We start from the raw sequence: 20,279 nt of genomic DNA on the forward strand, positions 1-20,279 counted from the left end.
TGGTGCAACTACTGTTGAAGACCATTTGGTAGTTCCTCAGGAAGCTAAGTAAAGAACTGCCATATGACCTGGCAATCCTGCTACTACGTATAAACTCAGAAGAACTGAAAGCAGGGACAAGAACAGACATCTGCACAACAATGTTCATAGCAACATTATTCACAATTGCCAAAAGATGGAAACAATCCAACCCAAGAACACATCAACCGATGATTGGATAAACAAAATGTGATATAAACATATAATGGAATATTATTTAGCAGTTAAGAAGGAATGACATCCTGAAGCATGTGACAACATAGATGAACTTTAAAGAGATTATGTTGCGTGAAATAAATCAGACACAAAAGGATAAATATTGTATGATCTCACTAATATGTAATAAGTAAACACATAGACTTAAAATGTAGAATATAGGTTACCAGGAGATAGAATGAGAGTAGAGAATGGGGAGCAGATGCTTAATGTGTACAGAATTTTTACCTAGATTGAATTTAAATATTTGGAAATGGATAGAGGTGATGGTAGCACATTATGGTGAGTGTAATTAACAGCCTGAATTATGTGTGTGTTGAAAGGGGAAGTTTAGTCATGTATGTCATGAAAAGGAAAGCTAGGGGATAAAACATGGGATTGTATACACAGTGAACCCTGTGGGGGACAATGACTATGGTTAATAATACATATATAAAAATGTTTTTTCATGAACTACAACAAATGTACATCACCATTATTTTATAAGGAGTTAATAATACATTGCATATGGGAAAAATGCACCTAATATAAGCTATGGACTATAGTTAAAATAATATTTTAATATTCTTTCATCAACAGTAACAAAAATACCACACCATTGTTAAGGGTTGATAATAGGGGGGTGGTGTATAAAAGGTGTGGGATTTATTTTTTTAAGTGATGAAAGTATCCTAAAATTGATTGGGGTGATGAATGCACAACTTTGTGATGATGCTATGAATTACTGATTGCATATTTTAGATAGATTGCGTGGTATTCTAATATATCTCAGTTGATATAAAGCTGCCTGAAAAAAAAGTGAGGCTATGGGATCAGATAGACCTGGGTTAAAATCATTTTCTGTCTCTCTGCAGCTTTAGTATGACAGTGGGCAAGTTACTGAACTCTCTGCCTCAATGTTTCACCTGAAAAATGTGAAATCTTATGGTACCTACTCTGTACAGGTGGTTGTGATTGTGTAGGACTAAATAAGATAATGTGCATGAAGCACATAGCACTGTTCCTAGCACCTGGCAAGTATCCATGAAAGGGAGGCTGTTATTGTTACATTAAGGAAATCCATAAATATTAAAATGCCTTTCTAAGACAGATAATTTTGAACAGTTATAACATTAGCATTTATATTGATTTCTCTTATCACATAGTTACTCTTTTCTCAGAGGCAGTCTATAGGGAAGCTGCCTGTTAGTTGTCTAGGAGTCAGGTGGCTTCTGAGCGGTACGTTTTACACTGATAAGCATAGACTTAATATGAGCTATAACATAAGGTAGAAAATCAGAAAAAAAACCAAAACCCAACGGAATAAATATAATTCTTTCCTGTATAGGGACCTCAGAATATTGACCACTGTGACCATACCTATCATGCTACCATCTGAAAGGGTCTTAATAGAAATTAAATCCATTGCTTCATTTCAGAAGTGGTGAACTGAAGCCCTCATAGAATCAGCAGCACAACCAAGACTATACTCAGATATTTTTTCACTATATATTTTATAAATTTATGAAAATACTCAAAAATCAAAGAAGTAGGAAGAATAGAATCATCATCTGGCTTCAATAATTATCAACCTTTTGCTTCTCTTGGAAAACCAGTCTTGAATCTGAATCTGGTGTCATATATATGCCTTCACAGGGATGTTCAGCTAATATCTTACAAAGCATATCCTAGGCAAAGAAACGTAGGAATAAGAAGAGAAGAACATAGTATGCAAAACAAAGGCAGGCTGTTAATACTAAAATGAAGGGCATTCACTCAAGTTGTGTTTGCAACAATCTAGAAAACAGACTTGATGCTAAAGGACACTGTTTCTTTAAATTACTTACTGATCCCACCCAGATCTCGCGCCCTGGCCAAATGCCTGACCACTCTTGCTTTAACTTAGTCTAAAAAACATGAATAAAAACAAAAGATCCAAAAGCAAAGACAATTTTTATTTCCAACAGAAAAATATCAAATAGTCTACTCTATCCCCAACAATGGTCCTGTTGGCATTTGCTTAACCAGTCCTATTTGACAGACTTTGTAAGGTAAGATATAACTGCTTTGTTTTCATAACTTGAAATCAGATAGGACCATCTAGGAATTGTAAAAGACTAAATGGCTTTTATATACTAATTACATAAAGAAAGTTTGTGAAAACTTTTTATCCTCTGTATTACTTTAAATAAATTATTAGAAAATATTAACTTTTAAAGTGTAGGAATTTAAAATTTATTTTAATGTCATTTTTAGGTTGTTTTTTAATCTACAGTCTGTTAGATAGCATTACAATAATGGTAATATCTTTGGGGATAGCCTTTCCTTAACTTGGAATAGGTTTTTATAATTCAGGATTAATTGCAGAATACTTTATAATTTGACTTCTTTGGGAAAAAAAGAATAAAGTCTTTTTTATCTTATCATTTTAGCTTTAGAAACAAACATTGTGAATAAAATCGGTAAATTCTACTGATAATTTTATTTTGAGAAAATCATACAATAGAAAGTCTTTTGTATTTATTGATTCTTTTATTTACCCAAAATAAATTTTAAGCAAAAAAAAAGTAATAATATTGCATTTGGTTAAAGATAATTATTGTTTCTGAATTTATAAAATGTAATCCTTAGTAAGCATAGAGGTTTTGTATTTCTTTCATTTAACTAATGGCATTTTGTTCTGAAATCTTTTTGCTTCTATGTAACATCTGAAAGAGAGAAAGATAAGACTTAATAAAAAAACAAAGCAAAATAAAATATAGCAAACATGATCAGAAAGTAGGTAATCTTATGGGATGCCAAACCAATGAAGAAAAACTTCAGGAAGACAGGAGGTCTAAAAAACTCTGGAATGAAAAGTAGAAAAGTATAAAGGTATCCTTTGGTTAATATAAGGAAACAAAGATACAGCAAGACTTTGGTTTGGGAGAGCTAGATAAGAAAGGTCAGGACAAATATTAATCAATTTTGAGATAGGTGATGATTGCTAATGTATAAAGTTTATTTGTGAACACTGTATATACAGAATGACATATACGTAAATTCATGATTGTATACCAAGAAAACTATATGTGCTTAGTTTCAGGGAAAGCTAAGCTTTGACTTAAAGCCAGCATTTTCAAAGCTCAAAATGAGGCCTGGAAATGAGAAGAAAGTAATTTTTTTTCCCTGAGGATCCTGCATGGGACCCTCTTCAGGCGTTTGAAGCATTCCCTTGATTACATAGCTTATAAAATCTCCCTTGTTCTCAATGAAATTCAATTCTCTGTCTCTTGCTTTCAGAAATTCTGAGAAATTCCCTATGGTATGGGCTCAGCCAAGGAGAGAAATCATATGTAATTCCTGGGACACGGTGTTATTTCTTTTTATCTCTGAAAATGCAATAGAAACTGTTTTTCTACGTAGTCTTCAGATTAAACTTCTATATCCTTCTCTATTCTTCTCCCTGGTTAGCAAGGTGATTACTTGAGGAGCCATGTTCATCGTGTGTTCTATTTCCTTAGCATATTCTGTTTTTTAATACCCAGCTATCTTCACATGTTAGCATACCTAATCTGAAGAGAAGTTGGCATTTGGTCAGTTGCTCTTGCATTTGCCGGCAGAGATGCTTGGCCTTATTGATCCAAAGTTGCTTGATAAACTTGCTGCTGAACAATTCTATTTGAGGAGCAGACTACTGCATGGAGTTTTCCATTAGTCCATCCCCAACCCAACAGCTTAGCTTCACTTTGGGATTTATCCATCTGGCATTTATTGAAGTAGTGAGTTTCCCATCTCACTCTTCATTGCTTTTGTATATATTTTCACCCCCTGTTCAAACTCTGGAAAAATCATGATTTCCCAGTTCCCATTCCCTGAAGACATGGTGCCAAAGAAGGAAAATGTGATTCCTTTTCCAGAACTCCTGAAATCAGTGTAGTTTAGTGTGTTGAATACTATTTCAAAATAAGCACTTTTGTTTCCAATTCTCTTGGGCTCACTGAACTAACAACACAGGTCTTCTCTTGCCATAGGAGCTTGTGAGTTTAAAATTCTATAATTGGGCATATTGCGTGGCAAAGCTGACTGGAAATTTTTATATAAGAATTAGAATTTTTGTGTTGTTAATCTACCCAGAAAAATAATTTCACAGAGCTGTTCAGAGAAGGTGTTTCTTGCCTTCAAGTCCTACTTTGAACCATTAGTTCTTCCGCCTACTCTGGAAGAACAGTGGTGTTTTTAAGCAAATCTATCAGTTTTTGTTTTTTGTTTTTCTCTCTCACAGTTTTGATTGATGGGATATGCAGCCACGGGTGCAGCTTGGAACTCCCAAGGAGACAAAGTTTCCAAAGAAAGGGTAGAAAAGAGAAATGGGGGTTTTATGGAAACAGAAAGGAAATTTCAGTTTTGACTTGGCCTTTGAACTCACTGAATTTGTGTGTGTAATATTAAGAGTGAAATATGGTGATTCTCTATAACCCTTTAAAAATAGTGGGTTTGTTAGGAATCAGTTATAAGGAAAACAAACCGATCGTGTAGAAGCTGGAAGAAAAGGACTATTTTCTTTCTGAAGAAGCTGGAAATGTCAAAGCAGACCCTTGTAATTGAACCACAATTCCTTATATTACATGCTACATGCTTTTAAATAGTTCACCTTCCCCTTGACTCCACATCATATAGTGCTATATTAAGAATACTTGTATGTGGGCAGGCCACAGTGGCTCAGCAGGTATTGTTCTCGCCTGCCATGCCCAAGACCCAGACTCGATTCCCGGTGCCTGCCCATGCAAATAAAAAAAAAAAGAATACTTGGATGTAATTCTTTGAATGAAGTATTTAAAAATATTCACTGATAAGTGTTTTTGTACCAGGATTTATTTGGATTAGAAACTTCTAAAATGTCAATGTGGTTATTCTAGAAATATGAATGAAAATCCCTTTCTCCAGTCACATGCCACTTTTCAAATCTGCTGCTTGAAATTCAAAAATAGCAAACAGTATTTTATTAAAGTACTAATAACTTATTTTTCTATTAAAGGTGCTACAAGACAGATGACTTTTCTTCATTTGCCATAATGTGGAATACATATTTTGTCTTCTGTCTCCTGCTTTTGACAGCTTTTATGGGTCAAATAGTGTATGGACAAAGAAAAAGAGGACAAAAGTCAAATTCACCTGCAAGGAAAAGTGACCTCCAGGGTAAAAAAAAGTTTTGTTTTTAATTACTGGTGTTAGCTTGTTTAAACACTGCTACGAATTTTTCTAAATAGAATTAAAAATAAATAGCAAGTCACATGTATTATGCATAAGTGTATATGTGGCATTCTACTTTGATAAAATTATATTATGAGGTTAATGTATGTTACATGCAGCACATCAAAGTTTTCAGAGCACATATACGTTTATTATCTCATTTAGTCTTGCAGTAACCTTGTGAAATAGGCTGGACAGAGATTGCCACTCTCATATTATAAATTTAAGCCCTGAAAGGTTAAAGTGGCACACTCAAGGCCATAGGCAAATCGACTAATAAGATACAGAGCTAGGATTCAAACTGAAGTTCTGATTTCAAGTCAGGTTTCTTTCTCTCTGATTGTTACTGTGATATGAAGTGAATAGTCCTTTTCTCCTTTGATCTCAAGAAAGTTAAAAAAAAAAATGTGTTGACTTACCAATATAACACAACCTGAGAATTAGAGAGCATTTTATTTACTTCTAGACTACTTTGCCCAATGCCTGTTGAGTTTTTAAAATATGGTGTACCCTTCTTCCCTCCCACTTTAAGTTAGCTTTACATTGGGAAGTGCTCAGAATATGTGGAATTTTGTTCGTTTGCTTTTGAATTGTATGATTTCACATGGGGAAACAGAATTTATGAACTTAGAGAGAGATTGAATTCTTTACAATTTAAGCCCTATCTCCAACCTGTTTTGCCTAGTCATTTCCAGCTCTCCTCAAAAACAAAACAAAAAACAACACCTCAGGGCTTTCCTTGTGTAAAGTTGTTTCATGAGTAGAGTCAATTATTATGCCTAACCTGTTTGTTCTATTTCAGACTCCATTTGCTTCATAGATGTCATCTTCATTGTGGACAGTTCTGAAAGTGCTAAAATTGATCTCTTTGATAAACAGAAAGATTTTGTGTATAACTTGAGTGATAAAATTTTCCAATTGACTCCAAACTTCTTGAAATATGACATCAGACTGGCAGCCCTTCAGTTTAGTAGCTCTGTCCAAATTGATCAACCTTTTTCTTCTTGGAAGGATCTGCAGACTTTTAAGCAGCAGGTCAAGTTGATGAAACTCATTGGACAAGGAACTTTCTCTTATTATGCCATCTCTAATGCCACTAAGCAATTTAAGATAGAAGGGCGTGATGGTGTGAAAGTGGCTTTGCTGATGACTGATGGCATTGACCATCCAAAGAATCCAGATGTTCAAATTATTTCTGAACGAGCCAAAGCTTCAGGAATATCATTTATCCCCATTGGACTTTCCACTGTGGTCAATGAATCCAAACTCCGTTTGATATCTGGGGATTCATCTGGAACACCCATTCTACTGTTGAGTGACTTAAACCTTGAAGATAAAATTCGAGATCGCCTGGTAAGTACAGAATGCATTGATTATGTATATTTTTTCTTATTAAAATACTGATATTTGGGTTATAAATTCTGTACAGATGGATACTATATAAAAAAAGATAAATAAAATAAATAGAACTATCCTTGGAAATGGAAAGAAGAGCCTTACTGAAGTCATTTTCCACTTCTTTGTGGTTACACCAGATAAGTAGGAGAGTACCAGACTCATTCCTTGGAATTGCATTCTTTGCTTTATTGCTAGCTAATACTTAAGGATTTTGAAAGGATTACTTTCTAATCATATACCTCATGTTCCTGTTTATTTATTGTAGGATCATAAAAACTGCTAGCATCTTCAATTTGTGATCAGCTTAAAGTTTGTTATATTTGAACTAATTGGTGTTTTTGAATTCTGATCTACATTTTTATTTTTGACTCTGTCTCACCTGGTACCGTTAATTTACTACTAAAGCAAAGTTCACGGATTTCTGGTTTTTTATTATCTCCTTATTTCTTAGGTGTTAACAAACCCACTCAGTTTAAAATCACTTACAACTTAAAATCAACCAAAGCCTTCTCCCATTAGATCAATGCGTCTCAATATTCTGATTAGCTTTACTTTCTTGATTGATCAGCTATGTATGAGAGACTTTTCTTGCTGCTTTGGAAAATACAAAGTAAAGCAATTGAAATAAAATCCTCTTTACAGCATTTCTCAAGGAGAAAATTCCTGGACATAAATTGATTGATTTGTTAAATGTTAAAAATTGTTTTTCTTTAAAATCTTGAATTTCTCTTATTTCATAAGAAGAGGGCAAACAAAACATGTCCTTAAGGTACTGAGCATCCATTGCAGAAAATGGCTTTATTTCAGAGATTGGTTTTCCCCTTTTGTTCCTTTCCCCAATCCCTTTTCTCAACATTTGCTCTTATCTTTTTACTCTCAGTTGTTTTTAGCATGAGAAGGTGAGTTTTTTTCTTATCTAAATAATAGCTATTTAGAGTATTGAATGCTCTCTATGTATTAGGCATTGCTTGAAGCACTTTACATACTTCATTTCATTCAATGTTTATAACAATTTTACCATGAAGGTACTAGTATTTATCCCCATTTGGTAGTTGAAAATTTAAGGCCAGGCAAAGACTCCAGAATCAGCATGCCTAACCCTGTAGAGTCATGAGGGAGGAAATAGGAATGACTTTTTAAGGGTTTCTCAATCGTAATTGCCCTAGAACAGTTAAAAGATATCTTCTTTGAAGATTGGAGGTAGATAGGAAGAGTGGTGCTTGGGAGTAAATGCTCATTCTGAGTTCCTGTTTTTCATGAATGGGAAACTTTCAAGGGTGCTTGGTTAATTGCCTGGACCAGCCTGTGCCATGATTGAAGGGATCCTCACCACCGCACTTAAAACAGAAGGTTCCAGTATATGCAGGAGAGAACCAAGAGGATGTTATAATGAGTTACCTGTTGCTACATCCCCATCTTCACCTTGAGTGTGAGAGGAGCTGACTATAGAAGATACAGGGCAGGCGGTTCTTTGTCTGGTCAGATGCATAGACTCAGGATGTTCATAATATTTCCAGATTCACCCTCACTGAGAGCTCCTGCCCAATTGAGAACAGAGGCTCTTAGCAGTAGACTTGAAACAGGATTGTCTGTTTCTAGGGAAACCAGAAAATGTCCCAGTTCCAATGACCCTATTCTTCCCTAGCATCCTGATTTTGGCTTGTTTGTTCACTTGGAATCTTTCTGAAAAAAGCTACTTCTTAGAAGGAGGTACTGCTTTCCAACCACTTCCAGAATTGAAAGAGCTCCTTAGGCTCTTCAAAAAAAGTATACCAAGGTTGAATGTTTCAAATTGCCACCACCTAGGAGGCCAAACTTGACACTTAAGCAAACCATTGAAAAATTCTTCATCTAATTTGAATTTAAATTTTTTTTATATTGAAATAATTATGTAGTTGACTTTTTAAATAAGTAAAGTAGCCATAATTTACATTCAAAACCTGAATATAATAAAGTGCACAATTCCATGAGTTTTGACAGATGTATACACCCATGAAACTACCAACACAATCAGAACATTTTTATCACTTCCAAAGGCTTCCTCGCACCTCTTTGTAAATATATCCCTCCCTTGCTCCTGAGCCAGTGATGTGTTTTTTCACTCTAGATTAGTGTACATTTTCTAGAATTTTATATAACTAAACTCATACAGTGTGTTTTCTTTTTGCATTAGGCTTCTTTTACCCAGCATAATGATTTTGAAATTCATGTGTGTTGTTTATGTATTAGCAGTTTATTCTTTTTTTCAGAATGGAGTTTAGTTGGATTTAATGAACATGACTATCCAGAATGAATAGATTTTTCAGGAATCAAGACTTATCAAGGAAATCCTGTATATTTCTCAACACTTCTAGTAGGAAGTATCATGTAAGAAACCAATGAAGGGTGCGCCACGGTGGCTCAGCAGGCAAGAATGCTTGCCTGCCATGCCAGAGGACCCGGGTTCGATTCCTGGTGCCTGCCCATGTAAAAAAAAGAGAAACCAATGAAAGCATTTCACTTCTGAATATCCAAGAAAGGACCAATAATACCAAATTGCAGAGGATATGTCAAAAAGTTTATTGCCATTTTATTATGATTTACATAACAGATTAGAACTAAATTCAACACATTAAGAAAGTATATGGAGACTTAAAAATTTCTTTCCTCTATCACCTTTGATGTTAAGTATTAACAAATCCTTTCTGGTAATAAGAATTGTGACAAATTGGTCTCTTTCTCTGATGATTTTTAAGAAATACATAAGTTTAATGTATCCTCTCCCGTGCACATCAAAAAGGGAGCAACTTTTCATGTCTGTATTGTCTTTAGAAATGTATGCTTCATTCATTAATGAACTATTTTTATGGTACAATTTCTGTTTTTCAAGGTTTCCCTCTGTTTAGATACTTATTTCTGCTCTTTTTTTGAGATTTTATAGCTACTATTTTGCTACTATATTAAACTGCAAAATATTTGAAATAGAGTGTTATCCTTGCCTACCAAATTCATTGCTCTCATCATATCATCCGTCCCCTTTTCATGGCATTGGACTCAAACTCATTTCCGAAATTGACAAATCCATTCTAGCCTTTTCCTTTCACCTATATGCCATCATAAAAATCAGACTCCATTAACAAAATACACCTTCTTTTGCTTTAGTGAAGGTCTTTCTCTTTTTATCCTTTTTATTTAAACTACATTATCCACATAGAACCTAATTGAACATGCTCTTCCCTCTGGCTTTGGCCATGTTCTCCCAGCTCTCAGTTTTCCACATAGCTTGCCGAACTTGAAAGTCATCTCTGCTTCCCAAGGCTTCCAGCTCTGTCCATGTGGGTCCTTCTGTCCACTGTTTTCAAATGTCCCTTCTCACTGCCTCCTTTGTCTTACTGCCCACACTGGTCTTTATGACTTTGTTTTCCTCATAAACTTTGACATATAGAGCAGCATACCATCAATAAGTTGGTTTTTTGCATTCCTCTCTATAAAATTACCCAGAAAGCCCACCTATTCGAAGAAGCCATCTTGTTACCCCAGTCCAGGATCTCCCTCCCACATTGCTTGTTGTGTGCTATCTTTTTTCTGTCACAGGGGCTTATACACCATAAGTGCCCTTAGGGCTGGCCCTTTGTTCTTTGTTTGAAACAATCTTATCTATTGTGTAGTTTTGGGTCCATTTTTGTTTCCATAGAAATATAAAAATTCCAACAAACACAAAATCAAATGAGTTCCAAAAATAGCTATTTGTGTTGCTATGGTTTGAAACCTTATGGCACATGTTTTTAAAGAATAAAACGGCAAAATAGAAACTGAGTTCTAAAAGGAGGAGCTGAAAAAAGTGCAAAATTACACATTAGAACAGTAATTACTAAAATAATGAGTTTTAAAACTAATGAGGGTATTGATTATTATATGATAAAGTGCCAAAACTTTGAATTTTTCTTGATATTCAACAGTTATTTTCAAATATTGCAGTTTGACTTAAAGTATTCATTTTTTTATACTGTCTTCCTTGAACCCCTTTCAAATCTTTTTCCTTTTCTTTCTCCCAGAGGAAGCCAACATTCTGAAGAGTGTTTTAAACATTTTCAGATCATATTTGTATCTGTCTGCAACTTGCTTTTTCACTGAACATATTTTGGAAATTTATGCATGTTAAAACATGTAGATCCAATGCATTCACTTTAATTGCTGGATAATATTTCATTTATTTATTTCATTCCAATTGATGAATATTTTAATTTTTTCTGGTGTTTCACTATTTAAAACAATGAATGCAGAAATGGACAAGTACAAGAGTTTTTCTAGAATATGATTGGAATTTATGTCTGCATCACAGATGGAAATCAAGACTTCCCTGGGTATCCTAGAGATAGTGTATGCACATCTTCTGCTTTCCAGATACAGCTAAATGTTCTACAGAGGGACCATGTCATTCTACATCGCAACTGGCAGTGTATCTGAGTTCCCATTTCTCCACATCAGCTAAACATTCTTAAAGCTATAAATATCTAATCTGTGGGGGTGGGATGGCAGGGACTAGGAAAGAATCTGAATTTTTTAGTTGGGGTCAGTGGCCAGTATTTTATAGCTCTGGAGGCCAGATCATCAAACTTTCTCATTTTATGTATGAAAAAATGACCTAGGATTACATGACTTGTCCAATGCCACACATCTAATTAATGGTAGAAACTCAGGATACGTAATTCCCAGCCTAATTCCCCCCCATTAAATCATTTGAGCCGTTTATAGCATTTTGTTATTTCTTCACTCCAAATTATTAGCTTGTATGGGAAATAAAAAGTGAAAGCAAAGCTAATAGGGTGCAGAGTCCTCCCTAAAGGTTCATGCCTTGACTTATTTTTCACTTCCTCATTAAATCCTTCATTTTTAGCAGCTTGCAATATATATAATCCTTCAATTTTCTATTTTATCATATTAGATTACCCCTTAAGATTCAATCATAGGCACAAGTTTGACAAAATAATTCCTACCTTAAGAAAATAATAATTCCATCTGTAAATATAGGTCAGTTTTTTTCTAGTGTTTGACTCCAGACATGACCTTTGCAGAACTTAGTAGATAATACCTCCTGCATTGAAATATAGTAGTGAGGCCTAGGTGTTGGACAATAACTATATCATGACATTTCTCTAAAATGATTAGGTTTGAAAAACATGCTGGCTAATTCATCCTTTGCCATTGTGAGTAAGTATGGAGTGTAACTGAATAGTTAGGAGGCTTGGCCCTAGCCCTGGCTCTCCCAAATGTGTGCTCTTGTATAAGTCATCACTGTGGACTCAAGTTTTCTTACTGAAAAATGAAAATTGGATCTGCTTGATTTCTAAGGCCCATTAATGTTTCCTGGAGTTACAGCTCTAAAATTAGTGTCTTAATGCTGAAAAATAAATGCATATATGTATAGGGCTGGAAAAATAGAAGAAGGGGAAATACACAATTATAATTTCTGCCTAAATTTTTCTAAGTAAAGGTAAGAAATGTGTCATTATGACAGACTAAGCTGACAGCCAAATTATGGAGATTATGGAGTTGATAAAGGAAACAAATGATGAAATGAGTGATTTATGTATTAGGATAAAGTTCTGAGGAAGCATAGCATAATTTTTAATTTTACTGCCCCCTTTATGTCTCCTATTATTACGTGCCTTAGAGTGCTCCTGGGGGGTGTTGGCTGGTAGGTTTCATTGCTTTCATAAGGTTAAAAAGGCTGAATTGCTATTCTTCTTGGGAAGTGCATATCCCATAGGGAGAAATTAAGACTAATAAAATGCGGGAAGTAGGACCACGAATCAAGTTAATGTTTCATTCTTTTTTCTCTCCTAGGATACCTTATTTAAAGAGAAGGTAAGTGCCATATACTTTGATTCCTATAAATTATTCTAAAAGCATGCATTACGAAATCAGCATTATAATTCACATTAGAAGATAAGATGTGATTAAATGAAAATACTTGCTTATTTTTAAACTGAGCCAATCTCTTTTGAGGCAGTCATCTGATTTCTTTTATGCCACTATATGCACTGCAGTTTAGGACTTTAGAAAAAGTAGGAAGTAGTTAATATGATGCTAGAGAGTCAGAAATCAATGATAACCCAATGGCACGGTTGCTGCTTATTTAGATATGGCTTCCTTTATTTTAAGCATGTCTCTCACACCTGCTACTATAGGGATCCTCCACTTTGGTGGCATGCTTGGTGCTGACCAGGGTTAGGTGGAGTGTTCCTCCCTAAAAGACAGAGTTCACAGTGGCCCCCTGCAGCCTGCTGATTGACTTTGTGTGCATTTTCCTTCCTGTTGTGAAGGAAAAGGAGCTCTGTTGTGGAAACCAGCCCATGGGGCAAAGGAAGCTGGTCAATAACAGTTGGATAGGACTTGGGCAATAAATGATCATAAGCTTACTGAAGACTTCTACTGGTGCTTTTCTTGAAGCATTTCTCTTTAAAAACAGTGTGGAACATCTGAGCTTTGTGAGATAAGATGCTTATTTAACATCAGAAAGTTTACAAGTATTATTGTATAAATAGTATAAGCCAACTAAACTATGTGTAATACCTCTTTTCATATATTATATATGATCAGATACACCATTATTTGTATGTAACATTAAGAAAGGAAAACACCCCTCTAATTAAAGTAATTATGCAGTGCTTTCTTATCATTTAGAATTTTTAATTTCTACGTTTTGAAAGAGCCCCTTTAGATTTACTTAGACATAGATTTTAAAAATCCTGTATCAGTTTTGTACATACATATAAGGAAAAATATAAACAAAGTAAATTGGTTGTTTCTAAAACTTCTTTACATACAGAGTTTAACTCCTTTGAACCACTTTTTTGACTCAGAGTCTTTAATGGCCTTACTTTTTTACACAGTTCCATCAAAAGCTTTAATGAGGCAGTATTTTTTAAAAGAATGCTCCAAAAGTGTCTCTGGAATTTTCTTCTAAACCACTGATACTCATCTGTAAGTTTTGAAGTTCACGCACAAAAAATAACAACTTCATCATGACTGGGTCTGGTCAACAAATTATTATAAGACTCTTCCTGATTTCAGAGATGTTAAAATGAGAAAAAACATTGCATCTGAAAATTGATAAAATATGGTATTGGTCAAGTGTTTTCTTTGCTGAAAAGGAGTATTTACTATTTGTTTATTACTGTACTTCGATATATGATGTAGAAGAGAAGCAGCAGAAATTCCAAATGTTCACAGAAAATGTTTTCCCCTTTTAACTAGCAATTATATGTTATTATTTTTTTTGGTAGAATGTCCATTTTATTTAACCATAGCTAAATTTAATTATACTTTATTTAGCTGGTTCTTACTAAGTCAGACTTTGCCTTAGAATAATGTAACAGGGAGAGAAAAATCTCCATAAACTGATCAAATTTCTTCAAAGGAATGTTCCATTTAGTTATATACTGAAAAAAATTCAAAATACTAAATTTTTTGTGTTAAGTAATATTGTATTCCATTATTGATACAGTGTGGACACAAGATTTGTGAATGTCAGAAGGGGGACCCCGGTGATCCAGGAATTCCTGTGAGTATATGTCTACTTCGGACTAAAGGTCAAATCAGGAAGTTCTAGTAATGATAGCTGTACTCATGCTTGAGAATCACTGGGGCTATTTTGTGCTGTAAAAAAGCAGTTGTACACAAATAGCAGCAAAAGTGGAAATACTGTTTCTTCCATTTATTCCTAAAGGGACATACCTGTCCTCAGAGATAAACCTGAAATTTAGCTACCTGAACTGAGAGCAGATTTGGTTTAATATGATGAAATTCTTCCCACAAGGGACATTTCAGCATCACTTTTGATATGGTAGTTGGGGCTGAAATTTCCCAATACTGAAGTGAAACTGTAGAAAAAGAAATGACACAAATCATCAGTGCTTTAGGCAAAAGTTTATTGTACTCCACTTAGAAGCAAGTGATACTGACCTCTCTGGTAGATAACTGTTGTCATCACATGTATCAAACAGCAGAGCAGCAAAACCATGTTGCTTCATGGGGAAGAAACTTTGGGGGATTAGAGGAAATTCTAAGTAAATGAATTGGAAATGAAATGAAATGAAAGTGACCATTTGGCAACCAAAGTTAAAATCAAAGATTTACTATAAAGAAGCAATATTTGATAAAATAATCCAAATATTATTCCTTTCTGCAGGGGCCTTCATATTGTGGCCTGATGTCCAGTAGATACTTTGTCTATATTGGAAAAGCATTTGAAATGGCATTACAATGACTGGAAATACTGAGCATTTCTCTAACACATATTATCTGAAAGCATCGTTTTGCTCATTCATTATTTCATTTATTTATGTGATTCTAAACATTTTCCTTAGTATTCAGAGGCCCAGTGGAGATGAACAGATCTTTCTATTTCTTGGGATTGTTTCACCAAATGCATGGATGAAGTTCCTGAACTAATACTTGTATTTGGAGGAGGAGGATTACAGAGAAACATACACTATGACTGTAATAGAAAATGACCATTTCATCCTGAGATTTGGGTCCAAAGCCTATACTTTTTCAAACTATTCTACCAATCAAGCCATTAGAAAGTGGGGGTGTTTGTTTGATTATTTATTTTGGTTTTTCAAAATGCAAAGTTAGATCCATTACATGATAACATGGCAGCCAGTAGAAACTGTCTTTGGCTAAAGCAAAGGTTAATTCCCTTCCCCTAAAGTCTTAGTTGGAGTAACTGTTTCCAAAGATTGGCAGGGGAAGGTTTATTTGAGGACTCAATTATAATTTAGAATGAACCATGAGAAAACTTGCACTTGCTGAGTTAATCTGACAATGTTAGTCACTCATTATTATCAGAGGAAATTGCCATACATGTTTTAATAGGGTTAAACAATTAAACTATGTTTTCTAATATTTATTGAGTGCTCCCAAAACCAGTGCTCAGAAAAGCAAGTTCTTTAGTGGCTTGAGCATAGAAAACAAAGTGCTAAAAAATATTAGAAAACTCCCTCCTCACATTCTTTGTAAGAATGTCTCCTGGATATAAGAGCCTCTTTCACCATAGGCAACTAGGCCAGCTGGGTTAAAGTGATTGAGGGGTGGGATGTAGCAGTGGTCTGGGATAAAGAGAGGACACGTACAACTGCATCCTCCTGCCTGTCACAGACATGCTCTTTTTTTTAAAAGCAATTTTATTGATATGTTATATAATCACACACTATATAATCATCCAAATTAGTGGTTCAGTTTTATCATACAGCTCTGCATTTGTCATCACAATCTATTTTTGTACATTTTCATTACTCCAAAAAAATTAAAATAATAAAAACAAAAGTAAAAAAGAGCACCTAAATCACTCCTATTTTTCATCTATTTTTGTCTTTATTTTCTTACTTATCTTTCCATATCCTGGATAAAGGGAGTGTCAGTCACAAGGTTTTCACAATCACACAGTCACACCTTACACACCTTAAAAGCTATATAGTTATACAGTCATCTTCAAGAATCAAGGTTATTGCATTATAGTTCAGCAGTTTTCCTTCTAGCTACCCCAATATACCAAAACTTTGAAAAGGAATATCTGTATACTGCATAAGAATAACCTCGAGAATGATCTCTTGACTCCATTTGAGTTTCTCAGCCACTGAAACTTTATTTTGTCTCATTTCTCTTCTTCCTTTTGATCAAGAAGGCATTCTCAATCTCATGATGCCAGGGCCAGGGTCATCCTCACGTGTCATGTCCCATGTTGCCAGGGAGATTTACACCCCAGGGAGTCATGTCCCAAATAGGGGGGAGGACAGTGAGTTTACCTGCAGAGTTGGTTTAGAAAGAGAGGCCAAATCTGAGCAACAAAAGAGGTTTTCTGGGGGGTGACTCTTAGGCATAATCATATGTAGGCTTAGCTTCTCCTTTGCAGGAATGAGTTTCATATGGGCAAGCCCCAAGATTGAGGGCCTGATCCATCAACTTGTCAGTCCCCAATGCTTACAAGAATAGTAGGTCTTCCCCATGTGGGGAAGCTTAATATTTCTACCTTTTTACTCTGGCCCCTTAAAGAAACTCTGCAAATACTTTTTTGACTTCTGCCCAGATTACTCTGGGATGTGTTGGGGCATCACACTAACCTGTACAAACAAAAAAATCTCACTCTCTAATCAAGTTTCCATGTAATTATCGTGTTTGAATAAGCTGATCATACAAGTTAAAGTAGATATTGTGTCACCTAAAATATGAATTTTTCTCTAAATAAATATCTCTCCCTTTGGTCTTACACAGGCACTGACGTTTTAACATACTGTCAATATCATCCTTTACCCTTTAGTCTGATATGCCTTAGTCTTAACAAGATCACCTTCATTCATATCTCTAATTGAAGTCTGGTCACTTTTTCAGTGTTTTTAATAGTTGCTGTATGGGGCAATGCTGACTTTTGTAGCTGCAGAACTCTAGCTCTGAGTCTCAGGTGTCACACAGATACCCAAAGTTCCAGGGAATGGTCAGGTTATACACAGAGAGCTCAGCATCTCAGGATTTAGAAATAACAGTTACCATTCTGGAATAGATGTGATTGCTGTAAGAGCTTACAATCTAGCAGCCTTTAAAATAGGCCCTAACCTGATAACCATGCTCTCAAATTCAATTCTCAGAGTTTGTACATTATAGTCAGTCTGTATTCATGACATGTTGTAATATTTTATAGATATTCTTTTTAAAAAAATTTTATTAATTTTTTAAAAAAAAATTACAGGAAAGAAACACAAACATTCTTAACATGTAATCATTCCATTCTACATATATAATCAGTAATTCACAATATCATCACATAGTTGTATATTCATCATCATGATCATTTCTTAGAACATTTGCATTAATTCAGAGCGAGAAATAAAAAGACAACAGAAAAATAAGACGAAAACAGAAAAAAAAACATACACACCATACCCCTTACTCCTCCCTTTCATTGATCACTAGCATTTCAAACTACATTTATTTTAACATTTGTTCCCCATGTTATTTATTTTTATTCCATATGTTGTACTCATCTGTTGGCAAGGTAGATAAAAGGAGCATCAGACACAAGGTTTTCACAATCACACAGTCACACTGTGAAAGCTACACCATTATACAATCATCATCAAGAAACATGGCTACTGGAACACAGCTCTACATTTTCAGGCAGTTCCCTCCAGCCTCTCCATTTCCTCTTGGATAACAAGGTGATATCTACTTAATGCATAAGAATAACCTCCAGGAAAAGCTCTCGACTCTGTTTGGAATCTCTCAGCCATTGACACTTTGTCTCATTTCACTCCTCCCCGTTTCTGTTGAGAGGATTTTCTCAATCCCTTGATGCTGGGTCTTAGCTCATTCTAGGGTTTTTCTCAATCCCTTGATGCTGAGTCCCAGCTCATTCTCTGATTTCTGTCCCACATTGCCAGGAAGGTCCACACCCCTGGGAGTCATGTCCCACGTAGACCAGATATCCTTTTAAATCTTCTTTGTTTGAGAGTGATTTGGTTTGCAAAGCTGGTGAGAATTAATTTGTTTGGAGAAGCAATCATTGATGAGAAGAGAGAGGGAGAGAGCCCTTACCTCTTTTGAGCAAATCTAGAGATTCTGCCTATTCAACACAATGCCGTTTTCCTGGTATAATAATGAGGAAAATACAGTTGAATCTCTGCCTGGTAGGTAAATTTTTAAAAGAATCCTCCCTCATTTTAAGTGAAAAAGCTCATCAAAATATACTATAAGGTATAGGAAATTAACGGAATGTCTGCTCAAAATAATCTTTTTTTCCCTTTGTGTTTAGGGTACACATGGAAACCCAGGTATCAAGGGTGAGCGAGGACCAAAAGGAAACCCGGTTAGTGAATATACAGATTTATTTTAAGCCAATATATTTCCTGTAGATTTATTTAAAGAACAAAAATTAAGAAAGCAAAGAGCATTGTAATATATGTTGGTGGCAAAAATCTGATGATTTTTGTGAAGAATATGGGACGAACACTTCTTATGTTAATGAGTCTGTGCTTGCTTGCAATTTACACCTCTAAATAACATGAACATTTTAGAGAGGGAATTTATGAAACCTATGGCATTGAGGTAATAGAAATTTGTACTTAAATAGTGGTGGCTTAAATTAATTAGTACAATGTCTCATAAACTTGTAATACATGTTCCACATCAGACTGATATCATTACTTACATTTTTTATGATTTCATTTTATGAATAACTGCCCTATAATAAAAACAGAAAGAACACCAGATGGTCTTATACTCCCCAGCTATCTTCAGGCATTTTCCCAATTCTTTTCTTTGCATATATCCATCAGTAAAATATCCTAGATTGGCTTTTTAAAAACATTGCCTGTCCAGATCTTTGTTGGGATGGTGGTGTTCCAAGTTCAAGAACAACCAAGAGAATCACAAGGAAAGAGACTAGCAGATACAACTATGTGAATCATGTCGGCAAAAACTATATATAACAAGATATAATCAAGAGAGAGGAAAACTCATAGGGAAATGTTTGCAGCTAACAAAGTTGACATTGGGTTAATTTCTCTACTACATAAAGATCTTATAAAACTAATGAGAAAACTATCGAGGCTCTAATAATTAAATGGGCAAAGGACACAAATATTTAATTTCCAAAAGAGGAAATAGAACAGTAAATAAAGAAATAAAAAATGTTTAATTTCACAGGTAATGGAAGAAACTTAAATAGAGACAATGGGGTACCATTTAACAGTAATTATTAACATTTTAAGAACTTTGGAGTCTTGAGGTTTTTGCTTTTGTTTTTGTTTTTATGGAAGCAATTATCTAGTTCACAGAGTTTGTTTTTTGTGTGTTTCAAACTTTTAAAAGAATTATTTTTCTTATAGTAGTTAATGCAGCAATATTAAAATAATAATAAGTGATTGCCACATAGTGATGAAACTGGTTTCTTCATTGCCTGAAAGTTTGGGCAGGACATACTATGCACAAACATTTTGGAAAGCAATTAGGGAATACATGAGACCTTCAAATATTCAAAATTTTAGCACAATAATCTCATTTCAGAGAACATTTTTAGAGATGTAATAAAAATGTAATAAGTTATACATATCAAAGTATTCTTGGCAATAGTATGCTTGTCAAGGAAAGGGCATATAAAGGATCCTTGGATCACCTTTCAATATATACACACATGTGTGTGCATACATATGTACACCCCTGCATTCACTCATCTTATATGGGTCTGAATTGATGCCATCATGCCTTCCTTTTGTTTTGTTAAATACCTGTGTAACTCTCTGTTCACATTTCATTTATTTGGCTTGTAATTTTGAACCACACAATATATTTTCCTAAGTCTGGTTAAAATCAAGTAATCACTCTTGAAGACATTTTGGAAAACATTCCAAAGCCCCTTAGAGAAAAGCTGGAGTGTC

The 20,279-nt window shown here is 34.7% G+C and overlaps 1 protein-coding gene across 1 annotated transcript in view; it reads left to right on the forward strand.

Moving 5' to 3' along the window:
• The first annotated feature begins 2,041 nt into the window (after positions 1-2,041).
• The window catches only part of COL28A1 (collagen type XXVIII alpha 1 chain), a 201,584-nt gene continuing 183,346 nt past the window's right edge, over positions 2,042-20,279 (forward strand). Inside the window, exons 1-6 of the mRNA XM_077123093.1 lie at positions 2,042-2,285; positions 5,252-5,412; positions 6,269-6,819; positions 12,691-12,711; positions 14,354-14,410; positions 18,656-18,709. Of these exons, the coding sequence (XP_076979208.1) occupies positions 5,289-5,412; positions 6,269-6,819; positions 12,691-12,711; positions 14,354-14,410; positions 18,656-18,709 (807 nt within the window). The 5' untranslated portion in view covers positions 2,042-2,285; positions 5,252-5,288. The remainder of the gene's footprint in view (positions 2,286-5,251; positions 5,413-6,268; positions 6,820-12,690; positions 12,712-14,353; positions 14,411-18,655; positions 18,710-20,279) is intronic.

This window comes from Tamandua tetradactyla, chromosome 1, assembly GCF_023851605.1.
Source record: "Tamandua tetradactyla isolate mTamTet1 chromosome 1, mTamTet1.pri, whole genome shotgun sequence".
NCBI classification, from domain to species: Eukaryota; Metazoa; Chordata; class Mammalia; order Pilosa; family Myrmecophagidae; genus Tamandua; species Tamandua tetradactyla.